At 38.3% G+C, this 24,772-nt stretch overlaps 1 protein-coding gene across 6 annotated transcripts in view; it reads left to right on the top strand.

Annotated features, from left to right (window-relative positions):
• Positions 1–24,772, top strand: part of Slc44a1 (solute carrier family 44 member 1) — a 188,473-nt gene that overhangs the window by 87,615 nt on the left and 76,086 nt on the right. For all 6 annotated transcript variants that reach the window (XM_028857757.1, XM_028857758.2, XM_028857756.2 and 3 more), the window contains exons 5-12: positions 6,764–6,854; positions 14,277–14,446; positions 16,341–16,430; positions 19,428–19,567; positions 20,565–20,751; positions 21,753–21,918; positions 22,800–22,956; positions 24,559–24,642. In XM_028857757.1, the coding sequence (XP_028713590.1) occupies positions 6,764–6,854; positions 14,277–14,446; positions 16,341–16,430; positions 19,428–19,567; positions 20,565–20,751; positions 21,753–21,918; positions 22,800–22,956; positions 24,559–24,642 (1,085 nt within the window). The remainder of the gene's footprint in view (positions 1–6,763; positions 6,855–14,276; positions 14,447–16,340; positions 16,431–19,427; positions 19,568–20,564; positions 20,752–21,752; positions 21,919–22,799; positions 22,957–24,558; positions 24,643–24,772) is intronic.

Raw genomic sequence — 24,772 nt, 5'->3', positions numbered from 1 at the left:
GAAAAGGATCATGTGTGAATTACTTTTAGAATTCTAATTCTAAACCTTATTTTTAAAATGCAGGGTAAGATAGTTTGTTTCTTATCTAACTGAGAGTATAATATAAACCCTTTTCACAACAACATTTGTCGTTTTCATGACAGCATTTGGAAGTACCTCCTAAATTAAAAATTGCTTATTCGCATGAACTTTTATTATCTTTAGAAAATATTTTGAAAAATTTGTAAGAGGAAGCTCCTTGGTCCTGTAGCAGTATTTATAAGAAACACAGTTTCCAGGGAAGTAGAATGTTCTCTGAAATCTTTTTTTCTTTTAGGCAAGAAAGAGGGGTTGTTTTCTGGGACATTTGTGGGAAGCTTTTGTTAGATGCCCCGACTAGAATGGAGAGGTTAGGAGACATGTGGAGGTGCTGCCGTTTTCTACAGAGCTTTAAAAGCAGGCAGGAGCAGCTAGATAACTGCGAAGTATACTCTCTAATATGTGAATTGGGTGATACATATGTGAATGTGAATTTCTTATGGTTTGTAATTCATATATGGCAGGAATATCACAAACACATGATGCTAGCAAAGAAAACAATTTTAAAATGGTCTTTAAAAAAACTGCAGTTACCAAAAACTGTAAGGACTCTGCATAAACTTCCATCAGTTTGTCATCACGTCCCTGGGGTTCTATGTGACTTTCCTGGGGGCAGGATCATACTGTGTTTATCTCTAAATACCCAGGCTCCAATGCATGAGTTCACACAGTAGATATCCATAATGTTTTCTCAAAGAACGTAGACTGGATTTCCCTATCCATCTCTATTGCCACTTAATGATTTCTCATCCTCTCCATTCTTTATCTCAATTCTGTATCCATGAGTGTTGCCACCAGCAGGTAAATTGCTTAGCTCCGATCTAACCAGAATAGCTGTGAAATCAGTTTAAAAAAGAATTCATCTAAATCATTGATCTCATTCATTTTTCTCTCTTCTACACCCTCTCCAAGTGATTATCCAACCCTTTCCTTCTCTTAAGCCCTCTTGTTCCATCTCTTTCCCAACCTTATGTCCTACAGAGAAAATTGAAACTGCCTGGTAAGAGCTCCCATCTGAGTTCTTATTTAAGCAGGGTGTGAATTCCATTTTACCCCCACTTTCCTTCCTTCTAGTTTCTGGTGAACAGGTTTCTTTCCATCCTTATGATTTTTGAAAGCAAAAAAATAAAATAATAAAAATAAAATAACGTGTACATCGTGGAGGGGATGAACTACACTCCTTCTGACACTAGCTTTGATATTGTATGAGATTTCAGCTGAACCCAGGCAAACCATGGCAGGCGACAAGGAAGACCACGGTGCTTGCTCTTGCAATTCTCCCTCCTCTTCTCTTCCCCAATTCTGGCCCACTGTCTCTGGCCGCATTGCTCACTCCAAGCATCTGGGTCTTAGTGACTGACTGAAGCCACGTGTTTTGCTTCAGCATACCAGTTATTAATTCCTACTGTGTGCTGTGTATCAGATGCTTTACCTAGTTTTCTAGCTTATTTTTAACAAGTGGCTTAGAAATGAACGTCTCTTCTATAAATGACAGGTGGACCACACATCCTCAGCTGTTGGGAATAGTTCACATGGGACATTTATTATCATTCTCATTACTCTCTTTTATGATATATATTCTGTCTTGCCTACTATAAATAGCGAACTGTGGCAGGTTTTTCCCCCCTTGTTTGCATCTCATTTATAGTATATAAAAAACACTACAATTTAAGAGTGCTTCTCTGATGTACAATATTTCATGTAACTCTGAGTATGTTATGACCTGCTGTTTGGATCATAGACACATTTTGAGGACAGCAGTGTTGAGTGGTGCTTTCACAATGATTATTGTTTTGCCATTTAAAAACTTTAACAAATTATATGACATTTAGATAAAATTTACTGCTCGTGAATACTAATAAGCCTTTTGATTGTCATTGGCTGTTAAGTTTACAGTCAGCATCAGATCAGTATGCTTTCCCTCCAGGCAGTAGCAACATGATTTAGAGCACATAGTTAGTATAGATTGTTTTTTACATAGTGATGCAGAAGGTCAGACTTGATAATGTGTATAAATGAACATGGTGATCTGCTCTAGCAAATGATTTAATTGTTTCCAAGTCAAAGACCAGGATGCTTGATCATTTAGAAAAGGAAAAAAAAAATGTTTACAGTTGATAATAAAATTTAAACTAATTTCTTCGCTCAAATAATTAATATCCATTAAGTATGCACCAGATATACATATTATAGTTCCATATTAAAGAAGCTTGTAGTCCAGCAGGATCAGACTTCTTGTCCTCACAACACCTAGAAATCTCAAGTGTAGATATTAAAAATTCACTTAGCAAATATTTGCTGAGTACCTACCATGTGCCACACATGGTTGACAGGGTGGTACCAAGGGCTAATTTCTATGGATGGTGCTTCTTAGGAATTGTAAATATGTCCCACATTTCATGGATTACTAGAGATTGAAATTGGAGAAGTGATTTTTATTTTGCCAGAATATAAATGCACAATATTTTCCTAATTAGAAAAATGAAAGTTAAATTCATCAGTTCTCACAAGCCAATAGAATTTGATTTTCATAATGAAAACAGATCCATATATGAAACTTTTTTTCTGTTCAGTACAAACTTCTAAATCATTCTGAGGGGGTGTCTTTTTCATATTTTAATGCTTGTAAAGATTGCTGTGGTGGTAAATGCAATTTAAGGCAAAATACCGTTTCCCAAAATATTACCTCTATGTTATATCTTTAATTCAGGTGATTTGGGGTTTGGGCCCATTGTTCACACCATAATGGTGCTGTGTTTGGCAGTGTTTGCACACATTCTGGTTGTTGCTTGAGCAAGGAATTAGAGGGAAACTACTGGAATCTAGTAGGGAGAGGCCAAGGGTGCTGGTAAACCCCTGCATTGTATAGGACAGTCCTCCATACCCAAAACTGTCTGCCGCAACATGCTATATCATACTACAACCGAGAAACTAGTTTTATTTACTTACTTATTTATTTATTTATTTATTTATCTACCTATCTATTTATTTATTTATTTTTGGTCTTTCAAGACAGGTTTCTCTGTGTAACAGCCCAGGCTGTCCTAGAACTCTCTTTGTAAATCAGGCTGGCCTTGAACTCACAGAGTTCTGCTTGCCTCAGCCTCCTGAGTTCTGGAATTAAAGGCGCGTGACACTACCACTGGGCTTGAGAAACTAGTTTCATAGTGTGTAGTGAAAGGCATATGAATATTGTATGTAATATGATGCCCTAAGAATATGGTTTCTAGTTTCACCTATCCACTAGGAAATGGATCATAATTCTCAAAGAGCTCATCATTTGAAAATAGAGATGGTAGGTTGAAAATTACAAAATAAGATGCTGTGTTCTATAATGGAGCTAAGTGGCAAATCTCTTTTCTGGGTGGGTCAGAGAAGACTTGAAGGAGTTGGTGTTTGAGTAGTTTGAAATTCTGTTCCGACTTTAGCAGGACCTTAATCCCATACTTAGTCTGCAAAGGCCAGCTCAAGCAGAAGGAGGGGCGTACACACACACAAAAGACCCAGAGATGTTGAACAGCAAGGGTTGAAATGAGGCTCGACTTAGAAGTACAGTCCTGCTTTAGAAAGGCCTTGAGTTCAGGGAGTGGGAGTTTTAGCCTGAGGATGAGGGTATAAAACATGGAACCTGCATTTTTTAAAGGCCCTCCACAGGGTCATGTGATAGGTGGAGTAAAGCCCTTTGGGAGAGATTGAAAATGGCCCTGCAGATCATGAAGATTTAAGATAACATGGGAAGGTCTTACTGACAGGGCTTCATGTCTTCACCAGCTGCAACTGTATGAAAGAAAAAAAAAAAATCAGATAAAGATACATTTCACTCTGGGGTCTTCGAGGATGGTGGAACTATAACCAGGACTAAAGTATATGAAAGAATGGGTATTGGAAATAAGTTTTCTTCAAACAAATGGTTTTTTAGATATCTGTGGAAGGTGGATGGATGGATGATGATGGGTGGGGGCATATTTTGGCATGGGACCTTATAGAATATTTGTCTGGTTATGATTATCATAAATAACAAAAACATAATGGCTTAAGAAAAGAGAATTGTATTTGTAAACAGCTCACTGATTCTTTCTCTCCCTCTCTCATCTCCCCCTCTCACTCAACTTCTAGAGTGTAGTAATAAAACAGACATCATAGGGTTGATATAACCAAAATTGAACCAAAGAATAAATAATTGAATATTTTAAGACATTTGAAATATCTTAGAAGTTAAACATTCTCAGGGGGTGATAGTAAGTGTTTACCATGATAAATATTTGTATACCCTAAGTTGGGCTCCTGAAATCTCTCACTTGGATAGCTTTTGAATAACACTGGCTGAGTTGTATGGATTGCCTCTGGTGTACTTTAAATTAGCTTTTGTTTTTAGTTTTTGACTTTTCATTATTCAAGTGTGGGTTGGTTTGTTTTTTCTAAGCCTGTTTTTGCATTTAAAAAACCCTGTGTGTCTGACTCCTTGGGTGTAAACCTCTTGTGGTAGGCATTGTTTATAATTCTGCAGTAAAGAAAAATTAAGAATCAGGTGCTGCTTTTAAAATGCCCACTGAAAGTGCCTTCATGAATAAAGTGAAAAGAAAAGCAACTGTAAAATGTTTGCATTGCAGGGTTTTTCCCATGTGTTTGCGCCTTCTCCATCTATCAGCTCTGAGCAGGAGGCAGTGAAAGTTTCTCAGGACCGATTGTTGCCACTAACATGTAATGAAGGACTTTTTTCCCTTTCGTGTGTTCAGTACAGGATCTCAGTGCTGGCCTAAGTCTCAGCAGACCATTGGTGATAAAGCTCTTATCCATTCACTGAGCATTGCTCTGGGAAAGTATTTATAAAATGAGCCTCGTTGCACCTGGTGACCTCCTTCCCTAAAGGAAGGAAGGCACCGATCGGGTGGAGGCTGCGCTCATTGAATTCCGATGGAGCCATGTGTTGAGCAGCAGGGACACAGCACAGAGTACTTTGCTGAGTGCCTCCATAATTTTGCATGTTCATTCCATCTTGATCTCTGAAAGAAATGTTGACAGTTGTGCTCAAGAAGTCCGCAATCACACTGGGTTCTCTGCACTTGTTGGCACAGGTTTTGTTTGTTTGTTTTTGTGTTTGTTTTTGTTTTTTTTAATGAGTATTTCTCCATAGGACTTTTAGCTATTTTAGGATTAGTCTAAATATTTGGTTGCTGTCTTGTTTCCTCCAAAGTTGCAATGGCGTTAGTTTAAGGCATGACAGACAGTACTTTCAGGGGAGTTATCTACTTACTATTCTTTTTTTACTCTCCCCACCACCCCTAAATATTCAGGATCAAACCTAGAGTCTCAAAAATGCAAGAAGAGCATTTTAGCACCCAGTGCATCCTTAACCCATGTGCCATGTAACTTTAGTATCTTTAAAAATAGTTTTGCACTGTCCAGTTACTTATCATTGCATGAAATACATCCTCTTTACATTTTGGTGACTATGTTATTATGACCATCTTATTTAAACAGTTACCAGATAGTTTGCTGGGGTCAGACAGCATTGCTTCTGTTTTATTGTTTTCTGGAAATTTCAAACAATTTGTTTGATTGATCAAACAAGATAAAAGTTAAATAAACTCACTCCCAATTTTGTCCCAAACAAACCAGGATGTGTTTTTATATAATTCTCTCCATCTCCTAGAGATATGATCAAGTGCCTTTTCCAAAATTAACCCAGTATTCAGTTTGACCACTCTGGCTTCACAGCATATTTTGAGCTTTTCCCATAGTAGTACAGTATAAGATCTTATTATCATTCATTATACAAATGAAAGCTTTTCTGTTTGTATTAATAATAGAATATTTTGCTTACTTAGAAACCTGGTAGAAATTTCAGTTAATCAAATAGTTTATGGGTAAAATACAATAGGTACTCTACAAAACCAAAGCAACAGCTTGCTCCTCACACACTGGCATCTATTGTTGGTGTACAACGGACCTTCCTATATTGGAGTCACTCTATCAAAAATAATCGCAGTTTCATAAGATAGTCCATACTAAATTCAGTGGACTCTATCATTCTTAATTTTCAGCATTATTTAGATAAGTATTAGTCATATAATCAGAAAGCTCTTTCTATAGTCAATCAAAAGTTGAATTTTCTGGAAACTGGAGATGACTTACTAATTTATCAGTTTGTTCAGTGATTTATAGTTGGGAATGGTTTGTGCCTTTTAAATAAGAAGAAAAGTGATGTCCTACCTGCATGCAGTTTTCAGTAATGGAAAACACATGAATCAGAGGCAGTCATCACACAGGGGAGTGCAGGCTTCGCAGTAGTGCTCGGTCCCTAATTAATCCCAGCCCTTCTACCAGTTGCCTCTGATTTTAGCTTCTCTATCTCCTAGTCTGTGAGTGTCCTAATGCTCATTTTATAGGCTTATAGTAAGTGATATGTATGTCTCAACTGGTAGAGAACCTGACATGACAGACAATAAAGGTTTTAGGAATTAAAATTTGTGCCTAAAATACATTAAATTATTGGTCACTTCAGAGAAAGCTGTTTTAAATGATTCATAGTATACATAGATGATCCATGGTCTATATTAAGTGATTTTACAATGTCTATAATGACAGAAATGGTCTGTTAGCATTAACACCTGAAGTTAAGGAGAAACAATTGAGACTTTGTCCAGACTGTCCCACTAGCTAACATGTGACTTTCTTTCAACAGGCTCCGCACTGTGTGACTACAACATAAAGCCTTCTGAATACACTTTGTCTTCAAAATCTGAGCGTTGCCCCAAACTCCCAGTCCCAGCCAGGTAAATTTAATTACATAGTTGTTAACTTACAGCCTTTGTTTTCGTAGGTAAACTCAACACTGTGTTGTTCTGAGAAATTGCCATTTGATGATGCCTGTTGCTGGGGCCACTACTTTGATAACAAGATTTTAAAAGCAGGAATAGACCTGACAACTTTTTTTTTTTTAATGCTTAAAAAATGTACTCACAAACAAGTTCTTTTGTTCTCAGATATTTTTAATTTCTTTCAGGGGCTTTTTGATATTTTTATTTTCAGTCCATAATTTTTTCAAGTGTACAAAATTGCTGAATTGTTGTCAAATCTGCAATAAATTTAGAAACCAGTTCTCATTGTTCCTATAGAAGTTGATCTTAGTAATACTTACTGAAATTATTTATTTACTTTGTATATTAAAAGCATGTGAATGATTATTCTCCACAGGTTGTTTAGGTTATATTCTTCAGGTGTATTCTCAGTGTTAGGCTATTTGCCAGGTTTTATACATAATCTTTAGCAAACATTTATTATTAAAAGCCAACTACATGTAATAGACCAAAGATGAAGAAATGTTCCATGGCAGTGGCTAAGAGTACTTGGAATGAAAGCAAACATTAACATGATACATAGATTTTTATTCCTTAAGATACAAAAACTCAAGCATTGTATGATATGTTCTCAAAATTATATATGTGTGTGCATATGTTTAGGCATGCATATATTTGAAATATCTTTCTAGCAGTGTGACATAGGAAACCTCTTAAAAAATGACTAGATGTCACTTTTATATCTCAGTATATTATATTGGGCTATTAAGTGAAAAATTTGAGATTTGAGAACATGGAAGCAGATCATGTTGACTTTAGGATTTCTTAGGCTGTAGCTTGGGCTTTATTAACTTGAATTTTAAATTTTCTTTTGCAAAGTACAAAAAGGACACAGCAATCAAATTGATTTCTAGCTCTTTTAGCCTTGTCAAGTTGCTGTTGAAAGTCAAAATTGAAAGCCTGTAGGCGTAAAAGTAAAGGGACTGCTTTAGAAGAAACTTGGGACGGATTTAGAAATCATAGCCTTATGCCAACTCCTCAGGGGATTAGGTTCGTAGAATGGAAGTGAAGGCTGCTAGGGAGGCTGCAGGAATGAAGTGAAGGAGGTGTTTGGGACCCAGTCACTGCAGAACATTCACTACTATAAAAACAAGCGGAGCTGGGCCTGGTGGTATAGGCTTGTAGTCCTGGATACTTGAGATCTCAAGTTCAAGGCCTGAGCTAAGTAGCAAGTTTGAGGCCAACCTGAGCAACATAGTCAACCTTGTCTCAGAGATATAGCTCCTCAATGGAGAAGAGAAAAAGAATTGTATGTGCATATCTACCCAACTGCTAAAACTTATTTGAAAGGTATGTTATGAATATTCTTTCTAGGCTAAAACATATTTTAAAAAAAATTAGTGAGTTCTGGGAATGGGAATGAAGTTGCTTTACTCCTACGTAATTGTGAGTGGATAGGGGTGTACCTCATATCACAACCCTTACCCCCAACCTCTGATCCTGCCATATTGGACAGCACCTGTTCCTGGTTAGCTGGCTGGCTATCTATCTGTCATCTGTCTGTCTATCTATTATCTATCTATCATCTATTCTCTATCCTCTATCTATCTATCTATCTATCTATCTATCTATCTATCTATCTATCTATCTATCTATCTATCTATCTATCTATCTATCTACCCATCTGTCTATCTGTCTATCTATCTATCTATCTATCTATCTATCTATCTATCTATCTATCTATCTATCTATCTATCTATCTATCTTAAAATTTAGACAGAGTCTCACTATGTAGCTCTGGCTGGCTTGAAACTTACTATGTAGACCAGGCTGGCCTGGAACTTTTAGAGATTCCTCTGCCTCTGCCTTATAAGTGCTGGGATTGAAAGTGTGCACCACAATTACTAGTCCCATTTAAATATGTATGTAGGTGTAGGTGGGTGTCTGCAGAAGTCAGAAGAGCATGTTGGATCCCCTGGAAATGGAGTACTGATTGTGAGTGTGGGAAACTGAACTTATAGGACAGCAGGAAATTCTCTTAATTGCTGATCCTTCTCTCTAGCCTCCTTTGACATCTCCTTATCCCCTCCTCCTAGGAACATAGATAGCATCCTTCTAGGACAGAGCAGCATGAACTTTGAGTTCAAACAAGTCGTGACTTCTAGACTTGAATTTGAAATATTCTGTTGGAAAATAGAAAAAGGACACATCAGTCAAAAATGATTTCTAGCTCTTTCAGTCTTGTCAAGCTGCTTCTGAAAATCAAAATTGAAAGTCGATAGACATGAAAGAAAGGGGCTGTTTTCAACGATATTTGGGAAGAAAGACCTAAAATGTATAGGTCTGTGGGTGACTTTGTCCCACTGTTCTATTTATCAGCTGGAGCAAATCTCTTAACCTATGTGTAAATCTGGTTTGTCTGTGAATAAATGGGACTATCCACAAAATTGTTTCAAGGCTTAAGATAATAGATGTTAAATGTCCATTTTGTTCTTGGTACCCAGCTTGGGAAGCGTTCTCTCTCCCTATTTCTAGAGCCCTTCCCTTTGCCCAGGCCTTCCTGGGTACCCAGAGATCTGATGATGACAGTCCCTGCCTTAGCAAAAGCAACTATAAACTAATTTGCAGTAAAACACCACGAGCACATTAAAAGTCAGATGGCCCAAGAGCTTTGGTGTTTTAAAAGCAAACGGCAAGAAAAGGCAACAGTTTATCCAGATTCGCACCTCTGTGGGTGAAATGCCAAGTGGAGTGGTGATCTGGGCAAGCGCCACCTGTATGCTTGCAGCATACATGTAGTGAACATGTACATGTTGCGTGTAGGCAGGGAAGACAACAGTGACAGCAGTTTTAGGTGCCTCTTGATACGGGAAAGGTTGCTAGGTGCTGGGCAAGTAATAATGTGACACTGAGGTGAGAAATGAGTCATCAAGACAAAGTATTGCCTACCTATATTTTCAAGTGGAAGATTGGTGGATGAACTGATATTTACAACTCACTTGCTGTGTGCTGACCAACATACGATCTCTCGTATATATTATATCATCAGACCCTCGACAAATCACCTACTGTGTGCTGACCAATATCCTGTTTCTCGTATGTATTATCTCATCCAGCCCTCACAAAACCTGTGCAGATTTTGCCCCTAATTTGTAGATGAGGAACATGGAAGATGAGGGAACAAAAGTTACCCAAGGTCACACAGTCATTACTGAGTCAGAATTGGAGTCTGGGTCTTACAGGCTCTCTCTAACAGTTGTTGTTTCTAGAGTGTATAAAAGTGAAAGAAGAGAGAAAAGTAAAATGAAGTGGACAAGAAGCACTTTTTGTAACTGCTAGATTCTTGACTTATTTCCTGCTTTTTATATACTATGGGGGACCTTTCTAGGATCCTTTAATGCTATTCTTTTCTCAGAACACACAGCTAGAAATCATGTGTGGTTGTTTATTTTCAGCTTGGGGTTGTAAAATAGTTACTGCGATGCTGATCCCTGCCTTCTCTCACAAAGGACATGAACCCAGGTCGCGGGGTCCTGTTTGTCATGCTTTAGGGAAGCTCATTCACTGTGATAGTGAGGACTCAGAAAGGAAGTGAGCAGTGCCAAGGTAACACATAGTTTACATGAGTGGCTAATTCCTTTTTAAGCCTTTAGAAGGTTTGTTACAGATCCATTTTGTTCTTGTTGACTAACATTTCAGTAATGTGAGATGCCATGACCTGCAGGAGCCACACTGGCCTCTTCAAGATGCATGAACCTGTGGCTCCGAAAAAAGATAAACTTACTGTAAAGAAAATTCTTTCCGTGTGCCCTCTTCATTAAGAGACACAGACTATGTCATATAGACTAGACAGTAGTGCAGACATGATCTCATGTGCCATGTTCTCAGAAGTGTTTTCTCAAAGGCACACGAAATGAGGTCATTCATTTTGAATGCATTATGTTAAATAGGAAAATATAATACAAGTATTTTGATGTCAGAAGTACTCAAAAGAATTCCATGAGAGTAAAATGAATGAATTTTATTCAAGGATGAAATTGTCAAAGAACAAATTTAATTGATAAAAATTTAAATAAACTAAGTTTTTTTTTTAAAAAAAAAAGAATTCAAAATTGATATGGTGCCTTATAAACAACTTATAATTTCAGACACTAGGGAAGTTGAGACTGGAGGATTGCTATGAGTTTGAGGATAGCCTGGACTGCAGAATGAGACTGTGCATCAGAAACCAAACAATAGCAACAAGGCCACGAATGTAGTTCAGTGGTCTGGTCGAGTCCAGAGCTTATGGCCCTGAGTTCCACAGGGAGGCAGGGGAGGAGGGAGGGAGAGAAGGAAGGAAGGAGGGGCAGGCAGGCAAGGGATTGCAGTGCTTTTTACTTCACGGCTAAGTATTTAACTATTTTGAGTAATGGATCCGTAAGTTCTTTCCTATTTATCTTTTGTTTGTTTTAGCTAAAAGCAAGTTTTTTTTACTATTAACTAGACAAAGCAATTAACCAGTTTTTGGTATTTTTATACTTTTAAATTTAGAGGTATTTCTTAATTAATATAGAGTAAATTATAGGGTAAAAGGTGACTGTCACTTTGCCCCAGTTCTGTGAGGGGTACTTACAAAAGTACTCTTTGGAGTTGGCCAAGAGACTTGAAAGGAAAAGCTCAGTGCAGACCTCACTCGACGTTTCTTTCTAAATAGAAGAGCTGGGATTTGAAAAGTCCAGTCCTTCCCTCTTCAAGCTGCTCTCCTAGTCAAAACTCACAGGGAAGTAAACGGGCCATCCTGGCTGTGCTGCTCCTGAGAGTTAAAATCATTGTCTTAGGGGTGAGCTCTTGGGTGACAGGGGTGTTGCCAATGATCTGAAGTGACACACAGAATCCTGTGCTACCCACCCTTCCAACAGAGAGCAGAGTACTCAGTCAATGGCTTGCAACTGCAGTGTCAGGAGATTAGGGCTTTAACTGAGACCCAATTGGGCGGGGGGGGGGGGGGGAGTATGCAGGGCCAAGGAAACTAGTGGATACTGTCAACAAGAAAAAAAAAAAAAAGGAAAAGGGGCCTTCAGGACCTTTCAGGGTAAAGGTGGGGGCAAAGGAGTTCAGCTGGAGCTAAGTAAGCGATGGCAGGCCAGTACACACAGAGGGTAGAGATGCAGATGGCTGCAGAGCAGAGAACATTTGGGTTTTAAAGATGCAGAGCCAGCTTTGGGTTTATATATATATTTGGATGCATGCGTAGACAGAGGTACTGATTTCACAGAAAGGATCTCTAGACAACATTAGGAAAAAGAAAACCTGTCCCTTAGAACAGAATTATCAGTCTAAAGACTTCTCCCCAAATCAGCCTCCCTTGACTTCAAGATTTATAGCTAATCCATTTAAATTCTTGTAGTATTTCTAACTAGATCCATTTCACTTAAAAGTGTTGTGTAATTTGATACCTTTCCTCATCTTTAATGATATAATGTTTGTTCAAAAAACAATTGCTAGCAGTGCGGTGGTGGTGCACGCCTTTAATCCCAGCACTCGGTAGGCAGAGGCAGGCGGATCTCTGTGAGTTCGAGGCCAGCCTGGGCTACAGAGTGAGTTCCAGAAAAAGGTGCAAAGCTACACAGAGAAACCCTGTCTTGAAAAAAAGAAAAAGAAAAAGAAAAAGAAAAGAAACAAATGCTCAGAATATTCTAGCCTCCTGCAATTAAAAAAAAAAAGTAGATCTTTAGCATTGGCTGTAGGAAGCTCATTTAATGCCATTTTAGAAGTATATACAAATACAATACAGGTACATAGAGATGGTTTTTTAAAAAGATGAATATTCCTGTTATATTGTTATATCATTTTTGGATACATTTTACTGAAAAGTAACTAAGGTAAGGCTTCATCTTTATGGTTACTCTGCTTCATGAAGTTTGGTAGTATGGATGATGTTGCTTATTGCCATTAGTGTTCATTTACCAACATTCAATGAAAACAGTCCACTCATTCTGACTTCAAAGGGAAAAACTCTGAGGAAAGAAACAAAGACAGCATTTTGTTTCAGGTCAGTTGGTTTTCCTAAGACCAGAAGCCATAAAGTTTGATGCCCAGCCATGTAATCTTACCTACCAGGTACACCAGTATTTAAGAATGAGAACAAATTTTCAGCTCTCTAGTCCAGGCTAGTATTTTATATTAGACCTGCCTCTGTCTACCCCTGGACAATCAGTTCCAATGGTATGAGGTTTGTGTTAAGATGAACAAATTTTAACTTAATTCACCCATGTGTGTTTATATGTATGGGCTTTCCTGGAATCCTGATGTTCTCTGGTTCACAGTATTGTCATTGGTTAGATGTGTATATATGTATTATTCTCTCAGAAGTTGAAGCAGATCCATGTTATTACAAGTCAGATTCAAATCATGACTCATACACACCTCTGTTCTCTCACAAGTCACAGCTGTAGTACATAGAAGCTTGGATTAAATGATTAAATCATTGGCTGTTTTCCCTTTTTCTAGACACATATAATCATTTATATATGATATATGCATATCATATACATATAATATATACAAAGTAAAGAAATTTGCTGGAATATAGTTGAGTAGTAGAGCAATTGTCTAGCATGCCTGAGGCCCTGGTTCAATTCCAAGCACTGAAAAGGGAAGGAAAACAGTCCAGAATTCCATAACCCTAACAAGTCATGTATTTTTCACTTTTTAATAGAATATTTCGTTGTTCCCATGTTTGTGTGTAATCTTTTATGCAGAGACATCACCATTACATTTATATGTAATTTCCCCATGTATTTCTGTGTTATAAACATTTCTATAGATTAGTTCTCATGGCTGTTTTGAGTTGCTGTCTGTTAATGTCTTGGCATGCTTTTGTTTATATGAGGGTATGTAAGCTTGTGCCCTAAACACCTTTATTAATATGAGGTTTCCTATGACGTTTTGAAAGAGGAAACATTCTATTAATGGTGGCCCATTCTGTGTAAAAGCATGTGTGTATGTTTACTTTTAAGTTGCTTCTGGCAAAAGTCCATTTTCCATTCAATGAAGGCCATGCTTGTAAACTTTGCCACATTTGCCTTTGGTGGATGTGCAGAGTTGAGGAGTCTCCTGTGCTCGGTTTTGCTTCTGGTAGTTCTCCATGCGTTATGTGTATGTGTGTTACTTGTGTTTGGAAGTGGGGGGTAATGTCTTCTGTTGGAATATGCACTCCACCCTCTTGGATAAGCTCTGGTAAGATTGGCATCCCACACACAGCAGTCATCTTCCTAGCGCGCACAGCACTTAGCTCCCGTCGTGTGGAGGGTGGAGTGTATGGCAGCCATATTCACCTCTCATTTGTGTGTTTGATGTGGCATTTATATTAAGTAGGAGTAATTTTTTTTCTGATTTTTTTTCTTGTGTCACCAGTGCACCTATTCCATTCTTCCATCGCTGTGCTCCTGTGAACATTTCCTGCTATGCCAAGTTTGCAGAGGTCCTGATCACCTTTGTCAGTGACAATAGTGTCTTACACAGGCTGATTAGTGGAGTAATGACCAGCAAAGAAATTATATTGGGACTTTGCTTGTTATCACTAGGTAATTGTTTTTCTCATTATTAGCTGTTTCGTAGTACTACAGAAGGCTGCTCTGTCTTTAGCCAAAATATGCATACAACTGGGGATACGTGTAAAATGTTTGACTACCCATGGCCAAAATAACTGTTTCAGATTACATATAGTTATAAATATATACATAAAAGTATGTATATGTATATATCTGAAACTCATGTCGCTTCTTTTTTCTTTCATTGAAGACTTGTTTCCCCAAACTTTGGTTACTAAATCATCATTGATTATCTTTAATGATAGCAGGAGGCTCCTTTTAATGATTTAGATATGAATCCACAGGTATATTTATATATAAAAGAGGCTATGTACTCTCTTATATATTCTAAGAACACAGGCTACTTTTGAAGTGTGTAATTTTATTTTTATTGCTATAGTTCATAGTATTACTGCCTTGCTGGAAAAACTAAGAAATCTCCACTTGTTAGCCACAGAATTATTTAGTCAATAATTAGAAAATAAAATCAATTTTATTTTCAAGATGAAAAAATACTTATATTATTCTAAAACTGTATAAGGGAAATATCAGAGTTTGTATTCCTTCTTAATTGGGAGACATAAGCTAGTAGCAACCAAACTATTTCATTGCATAAGTAAAATTAGTATTTATGTATGTTTAATAGCAGTTGTATTCATTGAGAAGATACAGGCTGTATTTCTAGCTTTCCTGTCATTAGAGAGTGGGTTCTTTTTATATACTTGGTACTTGACTCAAAGTAATCCTGTCCTTATGAAATTCTAGTTCTGTGATATTCGAAGGGTTCCCATCTGTTTCTTCATTCCTATATATTTATTGCAAAAGTAGTACCTTAAAATTTCTAGACACAAACCTAACCATTTATTCAGATTTTCAAATGGCCGAAAGAAATATGATGACTTGATATAATAATCACTTGGCTTTCTGAAATAGTTGAGTGCTTTAACCAAAAACTACATACAAAGTTTCAGATTAATAACACTAATGTGAATTCATTGGAATTCCATTTTTATTAGAATATCTTTGAGGCATAAGAGTATAATATAAATTCAAGATATTTTTGTTCATTTGCTTGTAGAATGAGCCTTCAGATCATTAAATATTTATAAAGTGTTACTTCAAATTTATGTTTCTCACCCAAGGGTTAACTACCCTCCTTTTCAAGCATTTTAATTATAATTTTGGCACATAAGAATTTATTTTGGGATAGGTAACGAGTTGACTAAATAACTCAACCTAATCTTTGCTCTTTTCTGAGGAAAAGCTCTCCAGTCATTTGAGAAAAGAGTTCAGGGCATTTGGCTTTATCGGATTTAAGGACATTTTACTATATAGATTCAGACCCTCTCTTTGAGTTACAGAGTTAAATGTAAAATACTAGACAATGTTAAAATGCCATTTAGTCTGTTGAATTAGAGATCTTTGCTTTGTCCTGAGATGATACAGGTTGCTTAGGGCAGTGTAGCACTAATTGATCCAGCTACATGGTACAGTTTTTTATTTGTTGTTGTTGTTTTTTGTTTTGTTCACCATCATGACATATCACTCTCTACACCTCCTGTGCTGATGTCTGTTTGCATGTCTGATGTCTTCCTGCTGGTGACTCCACAGTAGCCTCGGTTATCATGGAGTCGCTATGTGCATTTGCATGTATTCTTTTCTGTAGTTTATAACCCACACAGTTAGGATGTTTGGTTTTCAGAGATGTTACTTAAGTGTGTGAGTCATAATTTCAAAAGCAGCCCATTTCATTTCTTTTCAAAATCGTGGTCATGAACTAATAGCATCAAACTATTCTGTAGGAAAAAGCAATAGTTGTAAGTCTTTCTCTTTATATTCTCTTGTGTTTTTCAAATGATATTCTTTGTGTTCTTTGTCTTCCCTGCAGTTCTGTCCATGATTTTGATGGTGATTATCAGGTATATATCCAGAGTGCTTGTGTGGATCTTAACAATTCTGGTCATACTGGGTTCACTTGGTAAGTGATTTTCTTCTTCTTGGTTTTCACTGTACCTGACTAATTGCATGGTAGTAAATAGAAATCAAAAGAGGAAAATGAACTTTTTATTTGCCTGTGCTATTTCTTCTCCAGAATGAGTGTTTATTTTTGCCTCGAGGGTGTCCTAATTCTCAGTTCCTCGTTTCACTCTGGTTAGCACCTGAAGCACATCCTCTTTTCTGTGTGCGTGTACATGAATACACAGCGTTTAGTTAACATTGTGAGCTCCAGTTGACAGCGTCTCTCTGCTTACGTCTGTAATCTGACTGGTGCACTGGTTTCTCCTGCGGCCACCTGCTTTTTGTATTTCTTTGTCTCTAGCGTTTCTGTGTACAGCATTTTCTCTGGCAGTCTTCATCATTGCTTTTGTATCTAATAGAGTTCTACTTCTGCAGTTGGTAACCTTTGTTTATTTGCAAAATGCTGCTCAATCCTGTGATAGTTAAAGGCAGAAATGATGTGGGTTGCTTTTCCCTTGCCTTAGGTATAACATTTCCCAGACTCCCTGGGTCACCTGCTCCCGTCTGCTCGTTTGTGCTTGAAACCTTGCTAAATAATTCCAGCTTTTACATTCAAGTTATTAAATTTGAATTTAATTTAAAATATTATTTCTATATACTGTGTCTTAAGAATTTATTTACCTGTGTCTTGAAAGGCCACAGACTTACCATTGCATTTCAGGTTAGGTTTCTTGGACTAGTCTTATTTGGAACTACTGATCTGTATCTATAAGCCTTTCTGAATTTATAATTTGGTTCACCTTTGTGTTACTTGAATTCAGATGATTTATTCATGAGGGACTTAATGGATTCTGTATTTTCCTAATTCTTGAATATCAAATATTGTCTTTATCTTTACATGCACAGTTTGGATTCATTGGATAGAACTGTGTTGAGACACATATGTTCCTTCATGCCTGTGCATTTTCTCCAGAAATCTCAGAATGACCATATTGCATTTTGTTTCTTTGCTTGATTTATCCCTTGCAGTTTTATATGATTTTTACTGCAGCCTTAATAATTTAAAGATTTGAAAAAGATGTCTGGTTCCTATCCTTGCCTGGCGTTTTGGGGGACTGCTCTTTCCCACCTCTGAAAAGGATGTTTTTGTTTCTATATTTGGTCACTGTTCCTGTCCCAGTGGCTTTTTTCTTAAGGGCATTGCTTATTCCATGAATATTTTATGATCTTCTAAACTGTCTTTTCGGACTTTTGTCGTTTTCTTTTGCATTGGGAAGAGTTCACTATGCTGACTCTGCTGCCCATAGGTGTTAGTTTTCCCACTGGCAGTCAGGCCAGTGATGACAGGGATATTGTTACTCCGGTCCCATTCTATCTGTTCCTCCTCCTCTTGGCTGTTCATTTTGCCTGCCAGCCTTTTGAGTCTAATTCATGTTCAGATGTGTAGTTTTAATAATCTTAATTTACCATTTAGTGCACATGATCTTTCATGTTACTTAACTTTCCTCACTTCAGTTTTATAATTTGTAAAATTAATAATGACTACTTAATAGTTATAATGGATAAACTAGGTCACAACTGTCAAAGGATCATCACAGGTGTTAGCACAGATTCACAATGCCTACTGTGAGCAGCAGCATCTTTGATTCACAATGCCTACTGTGAGCAGCAGCATCCTTGGTTCACAATGCCTACTGTGAGCAGCAGCATCCTTGGTTCACAATGCCTACTGTGAGCAGCAGCAGCATCCTTTTTTTGGGTTTTTTGTTTGTTTGTTTGTTTGTTTGTGTTTTAGTTTTTTTTCGAGACAGGGTCTCTTTGAGTAGTTTTGGTGCCTGTCCTAGATCTTGCTCTGTAGACCAGGCTGGCCTCGAACTCACAGAGATCCGCCTGGCTCTGCCTCCCCAGTGCTGGGATTAAAGGCGTGCAACACCAACGCCCGGCCTTAGTCCAGGTTTTGCTCTGTCGGGCATTATAATATCACTTTCCCCCACTCTACTTTGAATGTCCCTTATCGTAGCCAGTAACTCTTTGCAGGTAGTCTGGTCCCCAGCTCTCTCTGCATCCGTACTTTCAGCACGTCTTTCTTGCTGGCTTGCATTAGGATGGACCAGTGGTCTCTTTAGGATCAGAGAAAGAATTCTCCTACCAGTCATGGTCTCACCTGAGCCTTAGACCTTTGCCTGGTCTAAGTGCATTTTCCTTAGCTACTTTTAAAGTTGATCTTTCTCAGTCTCTATTCTCTAGTCTAGACACGTCATCTCAGGGAAGCCTTACCTATCAGTGTTAAAAAGTTGGCCTGCCTTCCTAAACCAAGTACTCTCCTTCTTGGATTTTTCTCCTTAGATTTAATGTTCTGTTGTTACTTACTTCCTGTTAATTTCCATTTCCTCATTGCTATGTAAGCTCAGTGAGCAGCATAGAGTAGGGACTTTTTACTACCCTATTCCTGGTGGAGAGGTGCTCAATGAATGCACTGAGCGAAAATTCAGCTGTTACATGGCAATAGGTTCGCCTTGTTCTTTACTCTCCTTTTTACATCAGAACTAGCGTTAGAGATCAAAGATCTTTATTCCCAGAACCCACTGCCATCAGAGGTTTCCTGCTTTTTGTTCCCACCTTTGGTGAGAACTACTCTTTCACACCCTTTATTCATTGCTTTAATCACTGTACAAATATTTAATCCTTTGCATGGCTGTCAGGGCTTGGCATTGGTGCTACGAATTTCCCTTGAAGGTTATCTGTTGTTACTGGCTCTGTCCTCAGCTTCATAGTCAATGATGATTATATTGGAAGAAAGTCTATTTGATACACCGAAGGATTTGTAGATACTTAATGTGAAACCTACCTTCCTTCTTATGCTTCCAAAGAATTGTACCAGCATGCTTTCTAGTTAAGTGGATTGTCACTGTGTCCCATTCATGGTGTTAAAAAGTGTAGGTCCTGAACATTGAGCATATATGTTACGTATTTTCTTGTGCCGATTTTTGCAAACCCAATTGTTTTTTATCTCCAGGTGGCACAGGTGTGCTGTGGTGGCTATATGCAAAGCAAAGAAGGTCCCTCAAAGAAAGTGTTATTCCTGAACAGCATCAGATAGCCGAGAACAATCTGCGGGCCCTCCTCATCTATGCCATTTCAGCTACCGTGTTCACTGTGAGTTGAGGGTGCTGTATGCATGTTAGCAGGTGATCCTAAATGGAGCAGAAGCTCACTCTGGCCTTTGTATTGCTGCCCCATAGTTTACTTCTAGTTCAAAGTCTCCTGGAGGCTTCTCTCATTGATGAGTGTTCTTTGATGCAACAGTGTGTTCTGACCTGTCTGCTTTCACCTAGGATGTTTATGTTGTCATTTGCTAATAACATATTTCTTATTGTTATAATATAATTACATTTTAAGAAGCAATTCTCCATACTTTTGAATAGTAGATTAAGAAATAGAGTATCGTTCTTCTTACATGTTCATTCATTATTTTTCATTTCCTTTAAACTTACCTTTTAATGTATATATTGTATTAAAAATATAGATGAGGTGCACTCTACTTAGACATTTGTTATATGGTAAAAATCCGACTGACTAGCCTATAGTTAAATGAGGGGTGATCTCATTTTTTGAGCATCAGTAGGACTAGTAATAACAATAATGCCATTAAAGCTATTGGCTACAAAGATATTTGTTAATCATGCTTCTTTAACTGTAGTTGTCTATGTTAGCTTCTCTAGGGAAGGGGTGGAGATTGTAAATAGACAAATAGTTATTCTGCTCCAGATCCCACTTAAGGAGTTTCAGTCAACAAAGGAGATGAACTACGAATAAATACTTTCCTTGCTTTGAGGTGATGGCATATAGCTCTCCTACCATTTCTCAGAATGATAGGCATGTAACTATGCAAATGAAGAGTCCTGTCCTGACTGACTGTTGTCCCCCCAGCCACCCAAGCTGAGGATCAAACCCAGGGCCTTGCACTTGCTAGCTCTACCACTGAGCTAAATGCCCATTCCCCAAAACAAATTTTGACTGGTAGTTAGTGGGAAAAGGAAAAGTTGAAAATTCCTATCTTAATCTGTGGAGAAAGTTGAGTTAGAAATGTCTCCTACTTTGCAGCTTCTGTTTTCGTGGCTTAGAGAAATAACCTTCTTTCCTCTCCACGCAGGTCATTTTGTTCCTGATAATGCTGGTCATGCGCAAACGTGTTGCGCTCACCATCGCCTTGTTCCACGTGGCTGGCAAGGTCTTCATACACTTGCCACTGCTAGTCTTCCAGCCCTTCTGGACTTTTTTTGCTCTTGTCTTATTTTGGGCATACTGGATAATGACACTTCTTTTCCTTGGCACTACCGGTAAGAAGAAATGCAGCTTCTTTCTCTTTTCCATGAAGCTAAGTGGCACTCAAATATTCAAAGTCATCAGAGAGGGTTGGGAGTGTGGCCCCGTGGTAGAGTGCTTGCCTATGAGTGAGGACCTGTTGATCCCTAGTACATGTATACACACACACACATACACACACACACACACACACACACACGCACGCACGCACGCACGCACGCGCACACGCACACGCACACGCACACGCACATACAGAGTCCAGAGAGGTAGATACAACTCTCCATCCATTTGTTGACAAAGATGCAGTAGCCATCAAATCTAACAATACTGGTCTTCAGTAACTCATTCCCTCTTTGTGATTTTTAGCAGATCTTAGCAATTTGCATCTAGACCAGCTAAGACCTAAAACTGCTTCTTAATTTTGAGAGGGTCATGGATTTTAAGTGAATTCTCAGATATTTGAATCCATTCTGAACGGAATGGATGAATTCATAGCCTCTCTGCAGTTGCTTCACAGCCCAGAGTCATCCTGAACTACAATTCTGTAGGTAAACTCCTACTTACTGATAGCTGGACTCAGTACCAAATGTTAAGACACAGGTATTAATTCTGAGCAGTGAGTGTAAAGATAGCAAACTCATGCTCACTAAGTGAACACAGCATTCATTTCTATGCTTAGTTAATAGTTTAGGTCTATAATTACTAGATAAATAAAACCCTGCAAAAAGAAAAAGCACTGAAGTGTTTGAAAATTCATGCCTAAATAACTGATAGTGGAATTAGAACTATATTTAAATAGTGCAATGCCTGTTGTGTAATTGTGTAAGGTTTAATTTCACAATGTTTTAAGTGATAACGATTGCTGTCCCTTAGTGACCAGGACTAAGAACCCGGCATACTTGCTCCTGGGAGTGCCACTGTCATGGGAAATCTTACTGATCTCCTACGTTCAGTATCCGTGTGTCTTGGTTTTTGCTTTACATAATGCTGCTTTTCTTCCTTGTCACGTTCCTAGGCAGCGCTATTCTGAACGAAGAAGGTTTTGTGGAGTACAGAATCTCTGGGCCTTTGCAGTACATGCGGTGGTACCATGTGGTTGGCCTGATTTGGATCAGTGAATTCATTCTTGCATGTCAGCAGATGACTGTGGCAGGGGCTGTGGTGACATACTATTTTACTAGGTGAGACTTTCTAACAGTGACAACACTCCAGTTCATTCAAGGAACCATGCCTCCTACAAGGGAACAAAGTGTGACTGAAGCCACAACTTCATTTCTGTTAAAAAAAAAAAAAAGAGGAGGGGGAGGGAGTGGTTGGAAAGGAATGTGACAAATGGTACAGTTGATAATTCCTGTTCTTCGCACTTTCTTCTTCTTGCCTCAAAACCTGTTTCAGGGCAGCAGACTATGGTGTAACCTAAGCTGCCTTGTGTAAGGAAGTACACCTTGCTGAGTTGTCAGGCTTAAAAAGCTGCTAGGGGCAAGCCTCAGATGCTTCTCTCTGAAGAACTGTTGCTAACTTCAGGGCTAAGACCTAAAGGAATAACCCGCACAGCAGTCTATTATAATGGGCTACCAATGGTAGATTTGTTTGTTTGTTTATTTTTTGGGTTTTCAAGACAGGGTTTCTCTGTGTCATTTTGGTGCCTGTCCTGGATCTCACTCTGTAGACGAGGCTGGCCTCAAACTCACAGAGATCCGCCTGCCTCTTATCTTCTGAGTGCTACCACCACACCTGGCCAGCTGTAGATTGTTTTTTAAATTCTATTTTCTGATGATACAACTTATTCCTTAAGTATTCATTAATAAGAACTTTCAAAACCCAGTTTTATCTAAAGTGATAGAGCATGAAGTTACAGAACCACATAGTACTGCCATAGAGAAATAAAACTGATTTTGTGGCAGTTTGACAATGTTTTTAGTGGTTACTTTGCCATTTCATCCTAAAGCTAGATAATACTACAGTTACTTTGTTTTCTGCTTCATTAGATTCCAAACCGTGTATATTTGTGTTTCCTTCATGTTCTAGGCTTTAATTATCTCTCTGACCATTTTTAAAACAGGGATAAAAGGAATTTACCATTCACACCTATTCTGGCATCAGTGAACCGCCTTATCCGTTACCACCTTGGTACCGTGGCAAAAGGATCCTTCATTATCACCCTAGTCAAAATCCCGAGGATGATCCTAATGTATATCCACAGTCAGCTCAAAGGAAAGGTAAGGGTGCATGGGGATGCAGGGTGGGCTAGCCAGGCTTTCATGGGAGCGTATGCCAGACCTCATTTCTGCACATAGTAGGGTATCAGCTTCTGTATGTTTTCTTCAGAGTCTGAACAAAGTGGGATTCATTCTTCCTCCTGGTCTCCACCTGTACATTGCACATATCCTGGATTATCTGTCTAGTCACTGTTACCAGGTGTACTGAATTAGAGATGCTTTTCTACCCTTTCTCTCTTCTGAAGTTTGTCTTAATGAACCCATAATAGCTGTCCATGCATCTGGGGTACAGCTTGTTCTGCTATATGTATAAACTGTTGAATAATCAAGTCAGACTCTTCAGCACATCCAAACCTCACAACATCACACCGTTTATTATATTTCTATGGTCAGAACATTCAAACCCTCATGTCTAGGACAGTACCATTTGCCCGGTGTCCCTACTATGTGACAGAGCACCAGTGTGGTGGTATTCTAATTGTACTGAAATGTGATTTTGATTGTATGTTAATAAATAAAGTTGCCTGGGGGTCAGAGCTATTAGAGCTATAGACAGAGTGTGGCGGTGGTGGCACACGCCTTTAATCCCATAGATCTCTGTGTGTTCAGGAATACAGCCTGCATTGGAGACATATGCCTTTAAGACCTAGGGGGCTGTACATTCAGACAGTGACGAGGCAGTCACGTGTTTGGGTTTACAACCAATGAGAAGGCAGAATGACTAGAAAAACGACTTACACACAGGAAATAGCTCTCTTTCGAGAAGCTGGGACACAGCAGGAGGAAGGATGAGATTTTAGCTCTGAGCTCTGACCTCTTGGCTTTCTCTTTTACATTGTTTCTGTGTTTCTTATTTAATAAGACGGTTGGTTACATCTACACACCAGAAAGTCAGTGAGTGTAACAGTAAGTCTTGAGCTGCTGATAGAAACAGGGAACAGTGTGGTCTTTGACATTGATCTAGGAAAGGTTTTTTTTAAACAGAAAAGCACAGGCAACAAAAGTGAAAACTGGTAAATGAAGTGATAACCAAACTCGAAAGTTTTTCTGTGGCAAAGGAAGCATTTGAAAGACCAAAGAGTGAAGAAAGTCTGCGTAATCCTTACAGCTCACAAAGGGTTACTATCCAGAATATAGGAATTCCCTACCTAACTTTGGAAATAATGTAGATTTCAACCTGGTTTAGCTCAAAATCTGCCTCTTCCTAGAAACCAGACCTGATTCCCTTCCCCAAACAGTGTTCTCTTTCTGTTTTCCATTCTCAAAGCCACATTCAGACTCTAACGTTTTGGTGCATTGTTTTTTGTTTTTGTTTTTTGTTTTGTTTTGTTTTGCCTTGCTAGCTTTTAAATTCCTTGCTGGTCCTACATGCCTTACTCTGCCATATATACAATCATTAGTAAATAAATCAGTACCAGTTTGAACTGGTTTTAAAATGACTTAGCCGTTGTGTTGAAAGGGGAAGAAGTAGGTGTGGAAGCTTTGGAACTCAGATCGCGGTTTTTAAGTTTTTATTTTTTCAGCATTTGAAGTTGCATGCATGGTGATTAGATTTTTTTACTTAAGCATTTGTTAATTATTTTGCTTTTTTTCCCTGTCCAGGAAAATGCTTGTGCACGATGTATGCTGAAATCCTGCATTTGCTGCCTTTGGTGTCTTGAAAAGTGCCTCAATTACTTAAATCAGGTAACATATACTCTACATGACTTCATTTTCAAATAGAGGTTTGTTATTTCTCCTTCCAAGATAAAATAATTGAACTTAATTGAAAGAAATTGTGTTTTTCTTCTGGTATTATACATTGTTCCTTGACCGA

The sequence above is a fragment of the Peromyscus leucopus genome, chromosome 2 (assembly GCF_004664715.2).
Source record: "Peromyscus leucopus breed LL Stock chromosome 2, UCI_PerLeu_2.1, whole genome shotgun sequence".
NCBI lineage: Eukaryota > Metazoa > Chordata > Mammalia > Rodentia > Cricetidae > Peromyscus > Peromyscus leucopus.
The sequence above is the reverse complement of the archived record's forward strand: the minus strand, read 5'-3'. Positions and strand labels throughout refer to the sequence as shown.